At 33.4% G+C, this 16,140-nt stretch overlaps 1 protein-coding gene across 1 annotated transcript in view; it reads right to left on the bottom strand.

The window, feature by feature from the left end:
* Positions 1–402: 402 nt before the first annotated feature.
* LOC143235609 (LIM homeobox transcription factor 1-beta-like) overlaps positions 403–16,140 on the bottom strand; it is a 69,322-nt gene continuing 53,584 nt past the window's right edge. Inside the window, exons 4-9 of the mRNA XM_076473847.1 lie at positions 12,471–12,688; positions 9,806–9,957; positions 5,588–5,665; positions 3,176–3,305; positions 1,537–1,635; positions 403–1,293 (exon numbers count right to left, since the gene is read on the bottom strand). Coding sequence (XP_076329962.1) covers positions 1,061–1,293; positions 1,537–1,635; positions 3,176–3,305; positions 5,588–5,665; positions 9,806–9,957; positions 12,471–12,688 — 910 coding nt within the window. The 3' untranslated portion in view covers positions 403–1,060. The remainder of the gene's footprint in view (positions 1,294–1,536; positions 1,636–3,175; positions 3,306–5,587; positions 5,666–9,805; positions 9,958–12,470; positions 12,689–16,140) is intronic.

Genomic DNA, 16,140 nt, shown 5'->3' with positions numbered 1-16,140 from the left:
AGAACCACATCAGTGTAGTTAATCCAACATCAGAAAACGATTATAAAAACAGACGAAAATGTCTAAATTAATTCTGGTTTTCTTTTTTATGACGTGAATTCCTTATTCGTAATAAACAAATAAACTTCTCTTCTGGTTGGTATATAAAAACCAAAACAGTCTTTACCTACGTTTTGTTACGTTATTTAATTCACTTATTAATTAACTTAATAATAAATACTACAGCTGACACAAAGTAAAACATGTTATTCAAATTAGAACTTTATATTTAATCCGAGAAACAATGGACTTGTTCCAAGATAGGTATTAATAATTTCATCTGTCTTACTGGGTAAATTAATTAATTATTTGTGCTTTTCACCATTCTGTGTATTGGAACAGTAAGATGATTTAAACCTCTACCCCCCTTACAAAAAGTGTTACAACCCAAACATTAAGACGTGCGCACGTGAAGCAAGAGTTTGGTCTTTACTGGAAATTAAGTTACAGCATAGAATAACTCCATTTTTCACAGTGTTTTTTAGAAACAGGTAAACATGTAATATTGTCACACAAAAGGGAAAACTAAGTATTTCCACATATAATTCATAAAAAATACTTCACGTGACTAGAATGAAAGGTCAGGACTGTGCGATGAAGTCAACTGCATTTTGTAATAAATTAGCAAAAAAATTTTTCACAACGAAAAATTAAATGTTTTCATCATTTAGAAGCTTTTTTTTTTTTTAATTGCAGCGACTGTAAATATTTCTAGGTTCTTATCGTTATCAGTCTCGTGCAAAAATCGGCCAATCTTTTCTCGAGAGAACAATTCTGACACTTCAAGTATTTTAAGCATAATTTTCGGATACAGTTTACCCACAATTCAACAGTCACTTCTTAGGCCTAATCTGTCCCGATTGGTTCAAATATCTGCAGTCAGTTTCTTGTTCTTCCTTGAATTTGCAGAAACGAATAAAAACTTCACAGTTTATAAACACAACATCGACGGTCGATTTTAAATCTTCGGTACTTTCCATAAAAGGTGATTTCTTTTTTTTTTCTTACCCTGCGCAACAGATTAGCTGTTCGTTCCGAGGCAATCACAGTCAGCAGAGCTAAAATATGACGAATGCATGGAATACAGTTTATCAATAGGATTAATGGACGTCGAGAAAATTTGAGACGAATCACTCAGCGATGATGGCTGGCTTTGACCAATGAAAACCTCTTCCAAGCCACTGAGACTGTTCTCGTTGTCTAAATTCAGCTCAGATTTCATATAGTTATCAGGTGGAGCTTTAAAGTAATGACCTGGAAATAGATAAAAGAAAAACTAATTTTAAAAAAATGTTTATGGCGCGCAAAATATTCTGTGCACTTGTTGTGCCTATCGCTTGTATGAGGTTTGTCACTTCATTTCAATTCCTAGTTATTTTCTAGAAAACGTTTTACGGACTTTTAATACTAAGAAATGAAAAGAAAAGTAATTTTCCTAATTAATTTTAATCAATATGTTACGTGGTCTGAGTTAAACTTCTATATATATCAGAATACCTTCAATTCCTGGAGTATGATAGCCAACTGCCGGAAGTGAAAACTGAGAGCCATCTGGTGGCGAGTCTGTTAACGACCCAAGGTGGGAGTATGGTGAACCTGTGTTAAAAATTATTCGTTTGAAAATGTTAGATGATTTCAGTATAAAATACAGAATGTTGTTTTTTACTTCCCACGCTTAATTTTCTCGTTGCTAAGGGAGATCAACATGATTTTCACATAACACATAACCAAGTGTAAATCTGTCTCTTTACTTTTTCGAATAAAGTTCAGGTGAATGTAAAAATAAAAAAAAATAAAATAAAAACTTTGATAATTTCATTTATTTTTACCGCGGCTTATAACATTGTATTTATGGATAATAAACTAAAACCTATATTTACAAATTTATTAAAAAATGATTCCCTGTTTCTTTACATTGGGGCGAGACAGGTTACAATACAAACGTTTCCAATATAATAGAATAATCTATTTTTACAGTAGTTCAGTTATATGCCTGTCTATGCGATCCATAAAAAGATATCTAACTCCATCAGTTGACAGTAGTTACTATCCAAGGCTGTCGAAATAAACAACCTGCCTGGTGATTGGTCAATGTGTCGAGCCACTTCACTGAATCTCTATCAGGTCAGCGTTCCCTTTACATGAAAGAGTTGATGCGGCCGTAATATGGAGCCTATTATTGCTCTTAGTAGAGATGCTATATCTATACAAGCAAAACAAGTGATTTATAGAAAACATGGACAAAGAGGAACCACAACGTTCCTGAATACCCCAGTTGGAGAGAGAAATCGTGAGTAAGATTTCTCTCTCCCTAAACTAAACCTCTGCCACGTTAGTTTACGTTTGCATTATAGAAAACATTGATACAAGTATAACATGACAAACGTTTAACATTAAGACAAAGGTTGAGGAGGCTCATCGCCTGAAACTCCTCAGCTCTCAGGAGGGAAGAGTCAAAATCCTTCCCCCTAGTAGGGCTGTTGCCTGAACCATTGCACAAATAACTATCGATCTGAGATAATTACATGGGAGTGTATTGAAACGTCTCCTACTTATTAGTTCGTTGGAAATAGATCCGTTTCATCTTTGATACAAATACACAGAAGCGGATAGGAAAAAAAACTGAAACCAATTCCTAACACTGCAAAAATTTCAAAATCGTGTAATACGTTTTACCCGCCGCCTACCACACTACACGCCAACATATTAAAAACATACCCCAAGACCAGAACGCATAACTAAACTTGTCTCCAAATACAACAGGAGATTCGCCCACTGTAACTCTCTCACCTCCGACTTCAACAGGATTGCTGCCAACCCTAGGCTTCATTGTGCCAGATAACATCTGAAAATGTAAGTCTAATCGAATTTAATTCAAGCTAATTGTAACAGTAATAAAAAACAAATTTTGAATTTTATTGTTAGACCTGTGTCTAGCAAAGTCAGCCGCTTTCAAGTCTTAGGGGTTCAATAAAATATATTATAATAACGAAAATCCTCTCATATCATTCTTGGGCTTTTCCTTAGAACAAATATTAACTAGATTATAGATTATAAAGAGCAAGGCCTGAGTCTTACAGAAACATATAGAGTTTTTAACCCAAACTAGTGTTTAACACATGTATTAAAACCTGACCTTCCTTCAGGGAGTTACTGCCTTCAATTAGAGATCCACCATTCGATTGGTTTGTTTCCTGTTGTATTTGAGAATTATTTTGTTCCTGTTTCTGCTGCTGTTGCTGTTGCTTACGTTGCATTTTCTTTAGCTGCCGAAAAATGAAAATATAAATATATTTGTATATTTTACCTGTGAAAACATTATAAACTATAGGGTGCTACTGGATCGTGTTGGCTCAACACACTTGGTTTTTAATTCTAGAAGCAAGTTTTTTTGCTATGTTCTACTATTCAATTATTTTTTACGTTATAAAACCACTCTCTCCAACCTGATTTTCTAACCCTTTCACTGTATACCTGTGATACATAACTTTTTTTTTATTTTACAGTAAACATATTACTTACAGTCAACAAGTTTTAATGTGCTGTTATAATATTTAATACACCAGGAGTTCTTATAACTAACTCTCTATTCTGTAAAGTTAACACACTACTCTGTAAAGCTAGCTCTCTATTCTGTAAAGTTAACACACTACTCTGTAAAGCTAACTCTCTATTCTGTAATGCTAACCCTTCTGTCAAAACAAAAAATATTGTTTCGATGCTTGCAAATGTATTATTATTTTTGTGACAGCAAAAATATTATTTCTTTGGCAACAAACATATTATTATTCTTGTAACAACAAAGATGTTATTTCCATGACAACAAATACATTAAAAATTGTCAACTTGCGATAAGTAAGATTTTACTAGTGTTGCAGTAAAAGCTGTTATTTTTAAAAATCTATAAATAACACAACTTTCGGATAAATTAACAAACATATTTTTATATTTTCTGCAATAGCACCAGAACAAAAAAATGGTAAATTCATCACTGATAACCCGCATTACCAGATGGTTAAGGCACTCGTTAACTTGTAATCTGAGGGTTGCGGGTTCGAATCTCCGTTAAACCAAACATGCTCGCCCTTTCAGCCGTGCAGGCGTCATAATGGTACGGTCAATCCCACTATTCGTTGATAAAAGAGGAGCCCAAAAGTTGGCGGTGGGTGGTGATGACTAGTTGCCTTCTCTGTAGTCTTGGTCTGGCATGGCTAGGTGGTTAAGGAACTCGACTCATAATCTGAGGGTCACGAGTTCGAATCCCCGTCGCACCAAACATGCTCGCCCTTTCAGCCGTGGAAGCGTTATAATGTCACGGTCAATCCCACTATTCGTTGATAAAAGAGAAGCCCAAAAGTTGGCGGTGGGTGGTGATGACTAGTTGCCTTCTCTGTAGTCTTGGTCTGGCATGGCTAGGTGGTTAAGGAACTCGACTCATAATCTGAGGGTCACGAGTTCGAATCCCCGTCGCACCAAACATGCTCGCCCTTTCAGCCGTGGAAGCGTTATAATGTCACGGTCAATCCCACTATTCGTTGATAAAAGAGTAGCCCAAGAGTTGGCGGTGGGTATTGATGACTGGCTGCCTTTCCTCTAGTCTTACATTGCTAAATTATGGACGGCTAGCCCAGATAGCCCTCGTGTAGCTTTGCGCGAAATTCAAAACAAACCAAATTAAACCCTCTACTCTTACACTGCTAAATTAGGGACGGTTAACGATTATAACCATCGTGTAGCTTTGCGCGAAATTCAAAACAAGCCAAACCAATCATCATTAATTTTTAACTATGTGCTTTCAAAGAAAAGTAGAACATAATTCTGTGTTGAACAATTAAAACACATTTCTGAGGAACGTTTGGCATATTCTTTAACCTAATTGAGTTGAGGGCACGTATATTTCTAACTAAGCAGCTGTAAGTCATTATTAAACATGCTTAAAAACTGTTTATCATTATTTGTCTAGCCTGAAGAACTATATATCACTAGTTGCATGATCCGAAAAATTATGTACTACTATTTATCTACTTTCCACAGTAGGGAATCATTAATAGCCGCAACTCTTGAAACTAATCTATGGGACATTTTTATCTACTTTATCAACTATATTGTTGGATGCTTGCAATACCAAGCTTAGGTTGCAATTATACTCGATTCAGTGTAATTACGTATCAGGATTTTTACCAGCCTACACTCAATTGAAATTATTTTAAGTAGGATTGAAGAAATTTAATGTATGAGATCTTAGACGAAATCAAATATGTTGATCTAAAGGGTTTGACTTCCAAACCTGTAATACGATTTCAAAACGATCAAGAGATGGCAAATCTATAAGATTACTGAAAAACAGAAAACAATTCAGAACCGTTCTATCAGCCGTTGTGCCGCGGCTAAGAAAAAAACTTATGTAATTATTTATCTGGAAGTTTACGTAGCACGTTTTCTTTATTCGTTTACTAACACACTAAAATGAAAAGAAAGCCCAGAAAATAATTTAACACAATTAGAAACAAAGCGTAAAAAAATGAAACTATTATTTTGAAAATGTTACCTTCGCTCGCTGGTTTTGGAACCAAACTTGCACAATTCGCACACTCAGACCCGTTTCTTTCGCTAATGTTTCTCTGACCTTTTGTAAAAACAGAAAACAGTTAACATATGCAACTACAACTACATACGTTATAAGTTATTTAAAAATTAATTTGTAATTTATTAAAGCATGTAAAATGCATCACTAACCATATAACATACGGTAACAAATTATACACGTCGCCAATCGTTTTTAGCCAATACCACAGAAGGCTGAAGAACTTACATTTTCAAATTTCTCTATAAATAATGACAATAAATCTGTTCACCATACAGCAGTTTCCTACAATTGCGTAATAAAAAAACAAATAAAGAGATATATCATTGTCATGGTTAGTAGCCTACACGATCACCTAAGCCTAATAAATCAATCTGTAATAAAACATAGTTCATCATATATTTTATTAATCAAAACAACGGTCAATAACCAATAGCCACAATGAAGGTGAAGTATTGTTTGAACCTATAGTAATGTGATCTAACCTGAATACAACCACCAGGTTTCAATGGTGAAGTATTGTTTGAACCTATAGTAATGTGATCTAACATGAATACAGCCACCAACTGTCAATGGTAAAGTATTGTTTGAACCTATAGTAATGTAATCTGACATGGATACAACCACCAGGTGTGAATGGTGAAGTATTGTTTGAACCTATAGTAATGTGATCTAATTTGTATACAACCACCAGGTGTGAATGGTAAAGTATTGTTTGAACCTATAGTAATGTAATCTGACATGGATACAACCACCAGGTGTGAATGGTGAAGTATTGTTTGAACCTATAGTAATGTGATCTAATTTGTATACAACCACCAGGTGTCAATGGTAAAGTATTGTTTGAACCTATAGTAACGTGATCTCACGTGGATACAACCACCAGGTATCAATGGTGAGGTATTGTTTGTATTAAATAGACATTAAATATGCATGTGTGGTTTGATTAGGATATCTATATTGTGTTTAGTAATTTCACATGATTAATATGTTTGTTGCAAATCTGTTTACGCTGTTTGACGAATAAACAAAGAATCTCAAAATCATTCCCGTAAGAATACAAATGAAAGTGAATGTTTACAGATTAATTGTTGCTTTTACTCTCCCGTTTATTCGTTCTGTTCGTGATATGAACAGTACCTGTTAACATGTCATAATTCTTTCGTTTTGTGTAAGCGTTATAACACTTATCCTAAAATATGTGGTCTTTTATATTTACTATTAATACGACCGTACTTTGAAGTGTTTAAATGACAGACATGTGTTACCTTTATTTACTGTATAGTAAAACCAATATATCATTGCTCTCTGAACAGGCGTTCAATTTAATAATATACAAAGTAAGGTCCTACATGATCAGTTTGTGAAGATATATTTTGTTTTATGTAAGGTCGGGCGTAGCTTCATATGTAACATGTCAGACAGTAGGCACTGGGTTCGAAAGGTGATGCCATCTGTACTTTCAACTGTGAGGCGTTTCATTAAGGTAACAGTCATTTCTGTGTTGAAGAGAGCTACTAACTGGCTGTCTTTACTCTCTCGAGTTGGTCAGTAGTTCAAAGTTAGGGACAGAGTGTTCCTGAAACATAAAAGTATCTGATTTGGTTATGTTGGCAAGGCGCACGCGCGCTTCAGGTTCGAAACGCTAATTCTAGTTTCGTGTAATAAAGGAATGATCGATATAATATACTACAATATTACTAGCTTGTTCCTAGTGGAGGAAGCATTAATTATCTATACTAGAGGGCGCCATATTAACAACTAAAACAAATGACTCGTGTTTGTGAGTTTCTTTGTTGTAAACCATAAAGCTACACAAGGGGATACCTGTGTCCCGCGAACCACAAGTATCGAACCCGAATCACAGATGATTTGGATATCAGATCGTATCAGAACTTATTACACTAAATCACAGAAGATCTGCATATCATTTTATATCAGAACTTTTTACGCCAAATCCCAGAAGATTTGGATATCACGTTGCATCAGAACTTATTACATTAAAACACAGTTTTGTTTTGTGAATTTCGCGCAAAGCTACTCGAGGGCTATCTGCGCTAGCCGTCCCTAATTTAGCAGTGTAAGACTAGAGGGAAGGCAGCTAGTCATCACCACCCATCGCCAACTCTTTTACCAACGAATAGTGGGATTGACCGTCCATTATAACGCCCCCACGGCTGGGAGGGCGAATATGTTTGGCGCGACCGGGAGTCGAACCCGCGACCCTCGGATTACGAGTCGAACGCCTTAACACGCTTGGCCATGCCGGGCCACTAAATCACAGAAGATTTGGATATTATTTTGTATCAGAACGTATTACGCCAAATCACAGAAGATTTAGATATCACCTGGTATGAGAACTTATTACACTAAATCACAGAAGATTTGGATATCACGTTGTATCAGAACTCATTACACTAAATCACAGAAGATTTGGATATCACGTTGTGTCAGAACTTATTACACTAAATCACACTGGTATAGAAACTTAGTTTTTAGCGTTACAAGCCTTCAGACTCACCGCTGTGTCAGTAGCCCCCTCTACGAATATATAAGTAAATATAAACTAAGAATTACGTCAGTTTCGCCTACGTGAATGGAATAACACGCTGGACTTTTGCAATATATTTGGTAATAATAATAATTCCTTCATCTGTTTGAGTGCAAAGCTGCACCAGTAAATGCATACTCTAAGCACACATTGACCAATGATCTTCTTAGTTTGAACAGACGAACACTTCTGACAATCTTTTAGTTTACTTTGTCCATATATATATATATATATATATATATATATACATGCAAAGTTAAATTTCGTTTACTGTGTTTTGGGTTATCCTTTCATGTTAATCTCTGAACCGATTGTAGAAATACAGAGAAAGAGAGGAAGGTAGTGACTGGATTTTTTACCCTGTTACTACCACTTCCTTAATTTACCATATTGTAACCCAGGGTTCTTCTTCAGGTTATAAGTTGCTTATTCATATCCTGTTTTCCTCTGTCTAAAGTCTCACGAGGTGTAGCCTTCAGACACGTCCTGGACAATAGCTAAAGACAAACCAGAGTTTGAAGGAAACATAAAAAAAGACAAACTAGTGTAATGTTTGTTCAAGAGAAGTGTCTAAAATCACGTGATTCATATAGACTTCATCATTACACCATCAACACAAATTACTCTATAAGAAGCGTTTCTTCAGCACATCCATTACACATATACAATGAGCGTCTTCCTCTGAAACTCATCTTTGGTTTCGTATTGTACTGTAGCTTTACGACAGAAGCTAGGCTTAATATTGTACTTTAGTTTTACAATAGAAGTTAGGCTTAATATTATACTATATTGCTTCACAATAAAGTCACGCATGGCCGAGCAAATGGGACACTCGACTCGTAATCTTAGGTTCATGGGTTCAAATCATCCTCCCACCAAACATGCTCACCCTTTCAGTCGTGGGGGAATTATAATATTACAGTCAATCCCACTATGCATTGGTAAAAGAGTAGCCCAAGAGTTGGTGGTGGGTGGTGATGACTAGCTCCCCTCCCTCTAATTTTACACTGCTAAATTAGGAATGACTAGTTCAGATAGCCCTTGTGTAGCTTTGCGCAAAATTAAAAACAAACAAACAAAATTTACAATAGAAGCGTAAAATTGGAACTTCATTGTCACGTTCTTCTACTCTTTTTGTCGTTCCTACATACCATGTTTATTGTTGTATATCATCCCTACATACCATGTTTATTGTTGTATATCGTCCCTACATGCCATGTTTATTGTTGTATATCATCCCTACATACCATGTTTATTGTTGTATATCGTCCCTACATACCATGTTTATTGTTGTATATCATTCCTACATACCATGTTTATTGTTGTATATTGTCCTTACATACCACGTTTATTCTTGTATATTTCTCTACATCCAACGTTTATTGTTGTATATTGTCTCTACATCTAATGTTTATTGTTGTATATCGTCCCTACATACCACGTTTGTTGTTGTATATCGTCCTTAATACCACATTCATTGTTCTATATCGTCCCTACATACCACGTTTATTGTTGTATATCGTCCCTACATAATAAGGAAGAGCTGTCAATGAAAACATAAAGTTTACAACTTATACCTAGAGATACGCAATAAATCCTTAGACTAAACATAATAAAACTAGTTATTATACCTTTCTACAAGGTTTTTGGCTGATTTCGAATGACGCCTTAAAGGCTCTTCTCTGAGCAGTGGTCAGGATGGTTCTCGGACGTTTTGGACCTCGCCGTCCATCTTGTCGTTGCTGTCCATTCTGATGTTGTTCTTGTAGCTGGTTGGTTTCATCTGAGAAGAAGGAAATGAACAGAAAACTGAACTTCAGGGTCAATCCTTTAATAAAACCCAAAACATTATTTTAAAGAAATAAGAAAAAAAAACACTTAAAACTTGTAGTTTAATATTTGTTGAACCTCAAGTCTCCGATAAAAGAAAGGAAAGCACAGAACAAAGAGATTACAATAAAACATTCCATTAATTCGGTCTGGAACTACAGTTCTATAAGTTCCAAGTAACCCTGCTCAATCGGTTCGCCATAAGCCTTTTCATCAGGAAAAAAAAAAACTACCTAAAAACTATAAAACGCCATAAGCCTGTTTAAAGAGAAGTTTCGTAGCATTCATTCAAGTTAGCACACGTGACATACCTTGGTTATGACCCCCTGTAGTTTTCTCAGAGAACAATATGTAATTTTAAAGTTTTTAAAGCTATATTAAGCGTAAAGCGCAGTAATTTAGGGATTTTTTTATTATAATAGAAAATTGGTTACAAAATCTTTATTAAAGTAGGAAAGTGGTAAGGGAAATTTTTACTAGAGTAGGAAAGTGGTAAGGGAAATCGTTACTAGAGTAGGAAAGTGGAAAGGGAAATCTTTACAAAAGTAAAACAGTGGAAGGGAAAATATTTACTAAAGTAAAACAGTAGTAGGGGAAATCTTTACTAAAGTAAAACAGTGATAGGGGAAATCTTTACTAAAGTAAAACAGTAGTAGGGGAAATCTTTGCTAAAGTAAAACAGTGGAAGGGGAAATCTTTAATAGAGTAGAGAAGTGTTTCAGAATTACAAGAAGTATATATTTTTAATGATTTAAGTTTCCAGTCATTTCAAGAACCAAAGTTGATTCTCCGTTAGTAGAACGTAACATATGGACACGACTTGTTTGTAACGTAAATAGAAAACTATTTCCATCACATGAGAACCTTATGTAACAGGAAAATAACATGGAACTGAGATATAGTGATACAATTATTATAGTTTCAGTGGTATTATTTGAAGTTATAGCAAAACTTAAAATATTGGGCAATGTCATGGCTTAGTAAAAATAAAGACGCACAATTTAAGCACTTTCTATATTAGTTTTAATATATCCTCAAGGGCGAGATCTATAACTCTTTCATTTCGGGTGGTAATTAATATATACATATATATATATATTAATATATTTAGAACAAATAAAGTGATTAAAAAGGAATAGGTTTGTTTAACTTTGTTCTCTTTCTTCAGCAATATTAGGTTTTGTTTTCATTTTTAAAAACAACAACGAGTAAAACAGACTCGTATTCTTACTGTTCCAAGCTCTGTAAACTGATCGATAGTCTACCTTGTTGGAGCGACCCTAGGAGGACGTCTTGGAGAACTAGAGAAATTTAATAACCGCGCCATTACAAAAGACAGTGATTACTTTGGGCGCAGAAAGAGATGTCACGTTACGGAAAAAAACAAATTGTTTTTAATAATAAAAAATCAGTGACGCACATTCGAACTGTTCAAACCGACCAAGTTACGATCTCTGCTCATTTCGGGGAACTTGTGTTCCTGAACTATCTCTTCAAGAATTAATTGAGATTACTGTACGGCGAGTTAACAATGACCTAATGTTTAAGCTCTACAACTATATGATAAAATGACTTTTACATTCCACATATATATATATATATATATTTTACTGAAAATTAATACATTTTGATAAAGTTAAGTATATAATATATTTTTCTATTATAACTAACGTTTCGTCTTTGCGATTTGCTCAGGGTTAATATACATAATTGTTATACTCTCCAATGATTTCAGAATTGTTATATTTTCAATATTTGGAAACAATGAGGCACGTTGTTACATCAGTTTTGTTAACATTTTAAAACCGTAACATTTTCAACTTTCTCCAATATTTCAGACTCATAATATTTCGTTTTTTGTACACATGATTTTAGGGACATTTCATACGGACTTGTTTATTCAGAATTAAGCACAAAGCTACACAATGGGCTACCTGTGCTCTGTCCGTTACGGGTATCGAAACCCGGTTTTTAGCGGTGTGAATCCGCTGACATTCTGCTGTGCCACTGGGGGGGGCAATATTTCAGACTTGTTACATTTTTCACCTTTGCTAACATTTAACAACTGTTACATTTTTCGCTACCTTCGTTAATATTTCAAAATGTTTTATTTCTTTATTTAAACAGCATTTAGTTTTATAATAAATGTTAATATTGATGTTTACGTAATGGCAGCTGATAATGGCGGATTAAATGTTAACTACAAATAACGGATTAAATGTTAACTGTAACTCCATGCTACAAAGCCTTCAACCAAGTCTTACTGAACTACCAACGCTTTGTTTACAATTTCCCCTTAAGTCTGTGTGCAGTTTAGTGTTTAATTTTCACTGTAGTGTTAGTGGAAGCCCTTGTAAGACACAGAAGTCACACCATTGATATAAGGACCACATATTCAACGCCATGATTGTTCGTGTCACGAACGATTTTAGTTACCTTAAAGTAAGAAATAAATGTACTTCTTACTTCTCTGTACAAGCTGAATCATCGCCATTTCCTTCTCAAAGTCTGGTCTACAATAAAGCCGACCATTTCTGATTACAAACTGGTCACCTTTCTGCAACTGGCGACCACAGCCGACACATATGAAACAAGAGATGTGGTATACATTGTCTAGGGCTCGCATTACCAGCTCACTGGGTGCTATCGGTTGCAAGCATCCCGCACACTTTGCTGCAAACAGCCTGTGTGTAAAAACAAATATAAACTTAATACACGTTACAAAATGTTATTATATAGGTAAAAGTTAAATCAGAAAATATAATTAGAATTTCTGAGTAGAATCTAACAAGGCTAAAGTACGGTAAACAGTTAATTTATATTTGACAAACACACGTTACATACGAAACTTATTATTAATTTAAATTAAATTCAGAATGTGTTATAAACTTACTAGTTGCGATTCGCGATACATTTTCGGTAATTTTCATTCCCTTAGCTTTAATTTTCCTTATTATCTTACTTTCACGTTCGTAGTTGAAGCCACGTTTTTTCTCCCTGGTCTATTTAAAAACATCTCACGCGATCAGACAAACAAATCCGTGCAAACGTAACTTTATTTAATGAAATAAACACGTAAACAATAAAGCAAAGTAATGGTATTTATTAAAGTGTACCAAGTATGAAACAGTTATTAGTGTTCAGTGCATGATACGTTTTCACGATTTGAAGCAAAGAAACTCACAAAAACGAATAGTAAAAGTAGTAAAGAAATAAGTTTCTAAAAGATTTATGTACATTAGTTTGTGAAATGAACCTGAACTAAGTTATTATAAAGTAAAGTTGTAATGAAGGAAAACTTAGCTGAATCTGTGTTCATAAAATAATAAACATATGGTTTTGAATGAACTGCGCATGCGTATTTTATATTTAAATAAGTCGAGAAAACCTATAGAAATTGCGATTAGTTTAATGTTCATTTCTTAAGGCAATTATGCTCAGGTTAAAGGTTGTTTATGTGAAATGCTTTGTAAATAAAACAAAAACCTAGAGTTGAATTAGAAATCGGTCGTCACATTATAACAATGGCATAGTGTCATCGGGTACCATAGACTTTGCAAAAAAAAAAGGTTACATCATTCTGAATAGAAAAACTAATATCCAATCCTGATTCCTGGGATAAAGGCCTTTTAACATTATGAGTTTTGTAGCGTTTGATCAAGACATTACAGAGAAAGGTTCCAGACAAACGAAAGCGCATTATTTATACAGATGTTAAATCCAAAAGGTATTTCAGAATTGTTTTAACACAAAACATATTATAAACTTATGTTAAATCTAGAACGTATTTTCAAGTTACTTTAAAACAGAACATATTATAAACTTGTGTTAAATCCAGAAGGTATTTTAGTTATTTTTAACACAAAACATATTATAAACTTATGTTAAATTAATAACTGGAGTATTTATAAACAATAATGGCTATATATATAAAATATTGGCTGTATATATTAAATAATGGCTGTATATATATTAAATATTGGTCGTATATACATTAAATATTGGTTGTATGTATATTAAATATTAGCTGTATGTATATTAAATAATGGCTGTATATATATAAAATATTGGTTGTATGTATATTAAATATTGGCTGTATATATATTAAATATTGGTTGTATGTATATTAAATATTGGTTGTACGTATAGTAAATATTGGTTGCATGTATATTAAATATTGGTTGTATGTACATTAAATATTGTATATATATATATATATATTAAATATTGGTTGTATGTATATTAAATATTGGCTGTATATATATTAAATATTGGTTGTATGTATATTAAATATTGGCTGTATATATTAAATAATGGCTGTATATATATTAAATATTGGTCGTATATACATTAAATATTAGTTGTATGTATATTAAATATTAGCTGTATGTATATTAAATAATGGCTGTATATATATTAAATGTTGGTTGTATGTATATTAAATATTGGCTGTATATATTAAATAATGGCTGTATATATATTAAATATTGGTCGTATATACATTAAATATTAGTTGTATGTATATTAAATATTAGCTGTATGTATATTAAATAATGGCTGTATATATATATATATATTAAATATTGGTTGTATGTATATTAAATATTGGCTGTATGTATATTAAATATTGGTTGTATGTATATTAAATATTGGCTGTATATATATAAAATATTGGCTGTATGTATATTAAATATTGGTTGTATGTATATTAAATATTGGCTGTATGTATATTAAATATTGGTTGTATGTATATTAAATATTGGCTGTATATATATTAAATATTGGCTGTATATATATTAAATATTGGTTGCATGTATATTAAATATTGGTTGTATGTATATTAAATATTGGCTGTATATATATTAAATATTGGTTGCATGTATATTAAATATTGGTTGTATGTATATTAATTATTGGCTGTATATATATTAAATATTGGCTCCATGTATATTAAATATACCTAGAAAGGAAAGAAAAACTTGTAAGAAAGCCTAACGTTTTTCTCTTTCATCAAGTTTAGGGTTTTAAAAAAGGTTAACTTCCTGGTAATGATATAAGTTGTTACTCATCTTCCCATAAGGAAGATAAATTCTAATTACATGTTATATTTACGAGCTGTATAAATGTTTTAAGTACTGTTGCTAGAACTTGTAACAAACTTTTTTCAGAGAGTTAAAGAAGAAAAATAAATCAAACGGAAGATACTTCACATGAGAGTAGGCTTAACGGCCAGTTAAGGCTGTAATGTAATAAGTGACGAATAGAAGGGGAAAACAGAATGGGGTTGTAATGTAAGAAGTAATGTAGAGAAGGAAACGAGAGAATGAGGTTGTAATGTGAGAGGAGATGTAGAGAGGGGTAGAAAAAATGGGGTTGTAATGTAAGAAGTGATGTAGAGAGGGGAACAAGAGAATGGGGATAATTAATTTTAAAAATACTACACAATTTTATTCTGTTTAGGGCTAGTTTCAAGTTTATTATTAACCTATTTTTCTCTGTCATGTCCAAACTTACACTGTCTAAGGATCGTTTGCTTATTATCATTAACTGTTGTTAAATAACTGTATGAAGTAATAAATGTATTGTGCGCGTGGTATAAACTTTATTAGGCTTAGGATTAATTTTAATCATACTGTCAGAAAATAAAGTTCGATGTTTCCGTTCGCCGCCAACAAATTAAACTTGCTGTTGAAACTTCCACAAGGTGTGTCAGCTAGGAGGCTGATTCTTTCTGTTGGACTTGTAGTCCTAACTGCACCATTCAAGTTAATGAACGCGTAAATTGTTTCGACCTTGTTCTGGTAAATGATACCGTTCGTCAACACTAGAAAGGTATCAAAACAATAAATGGTTCTAGCTGTGGACACTAGGTGAATTTTGTCATGACGTAACTCCTATATGACTATATCCGCTGTGTAGTTATCTGAAGTAACTTAAAGGCTAAGCCGTGACTACACAGTGTGCACTTACGTGAATACAACAGTTATACAATGAGTAACAAAAACCTTTGAAGAAGTATGAGGTGTTTATTTAGCCTAGAAACTTTGTATTTCTCTCGAATGTTTTGTTATTTTTCCTTACATGTTTGACGGTTTCGTCTGGTCTAGCTCGTTATTATTAACTGTGAATCAAATTG

The sequence above is a fragment of the Tachypleus tridentatus genome, chromosome 2, assembly GCF_004210375.1.
Source record: "Tachypleus tridentatus isolate NWPU-2018 chromosome 2, ASM421037v1, whole genome shotgun sequence".
NCBI lineage: Eukaryota > Metazoa > Arthropoda > Merostomata > Xiphosura > Limulidae > Tachypleus > Tachypleus tridentatus.
This window is presented reverse-complemented; position numbering and strand designations above follow the sequence as displayed.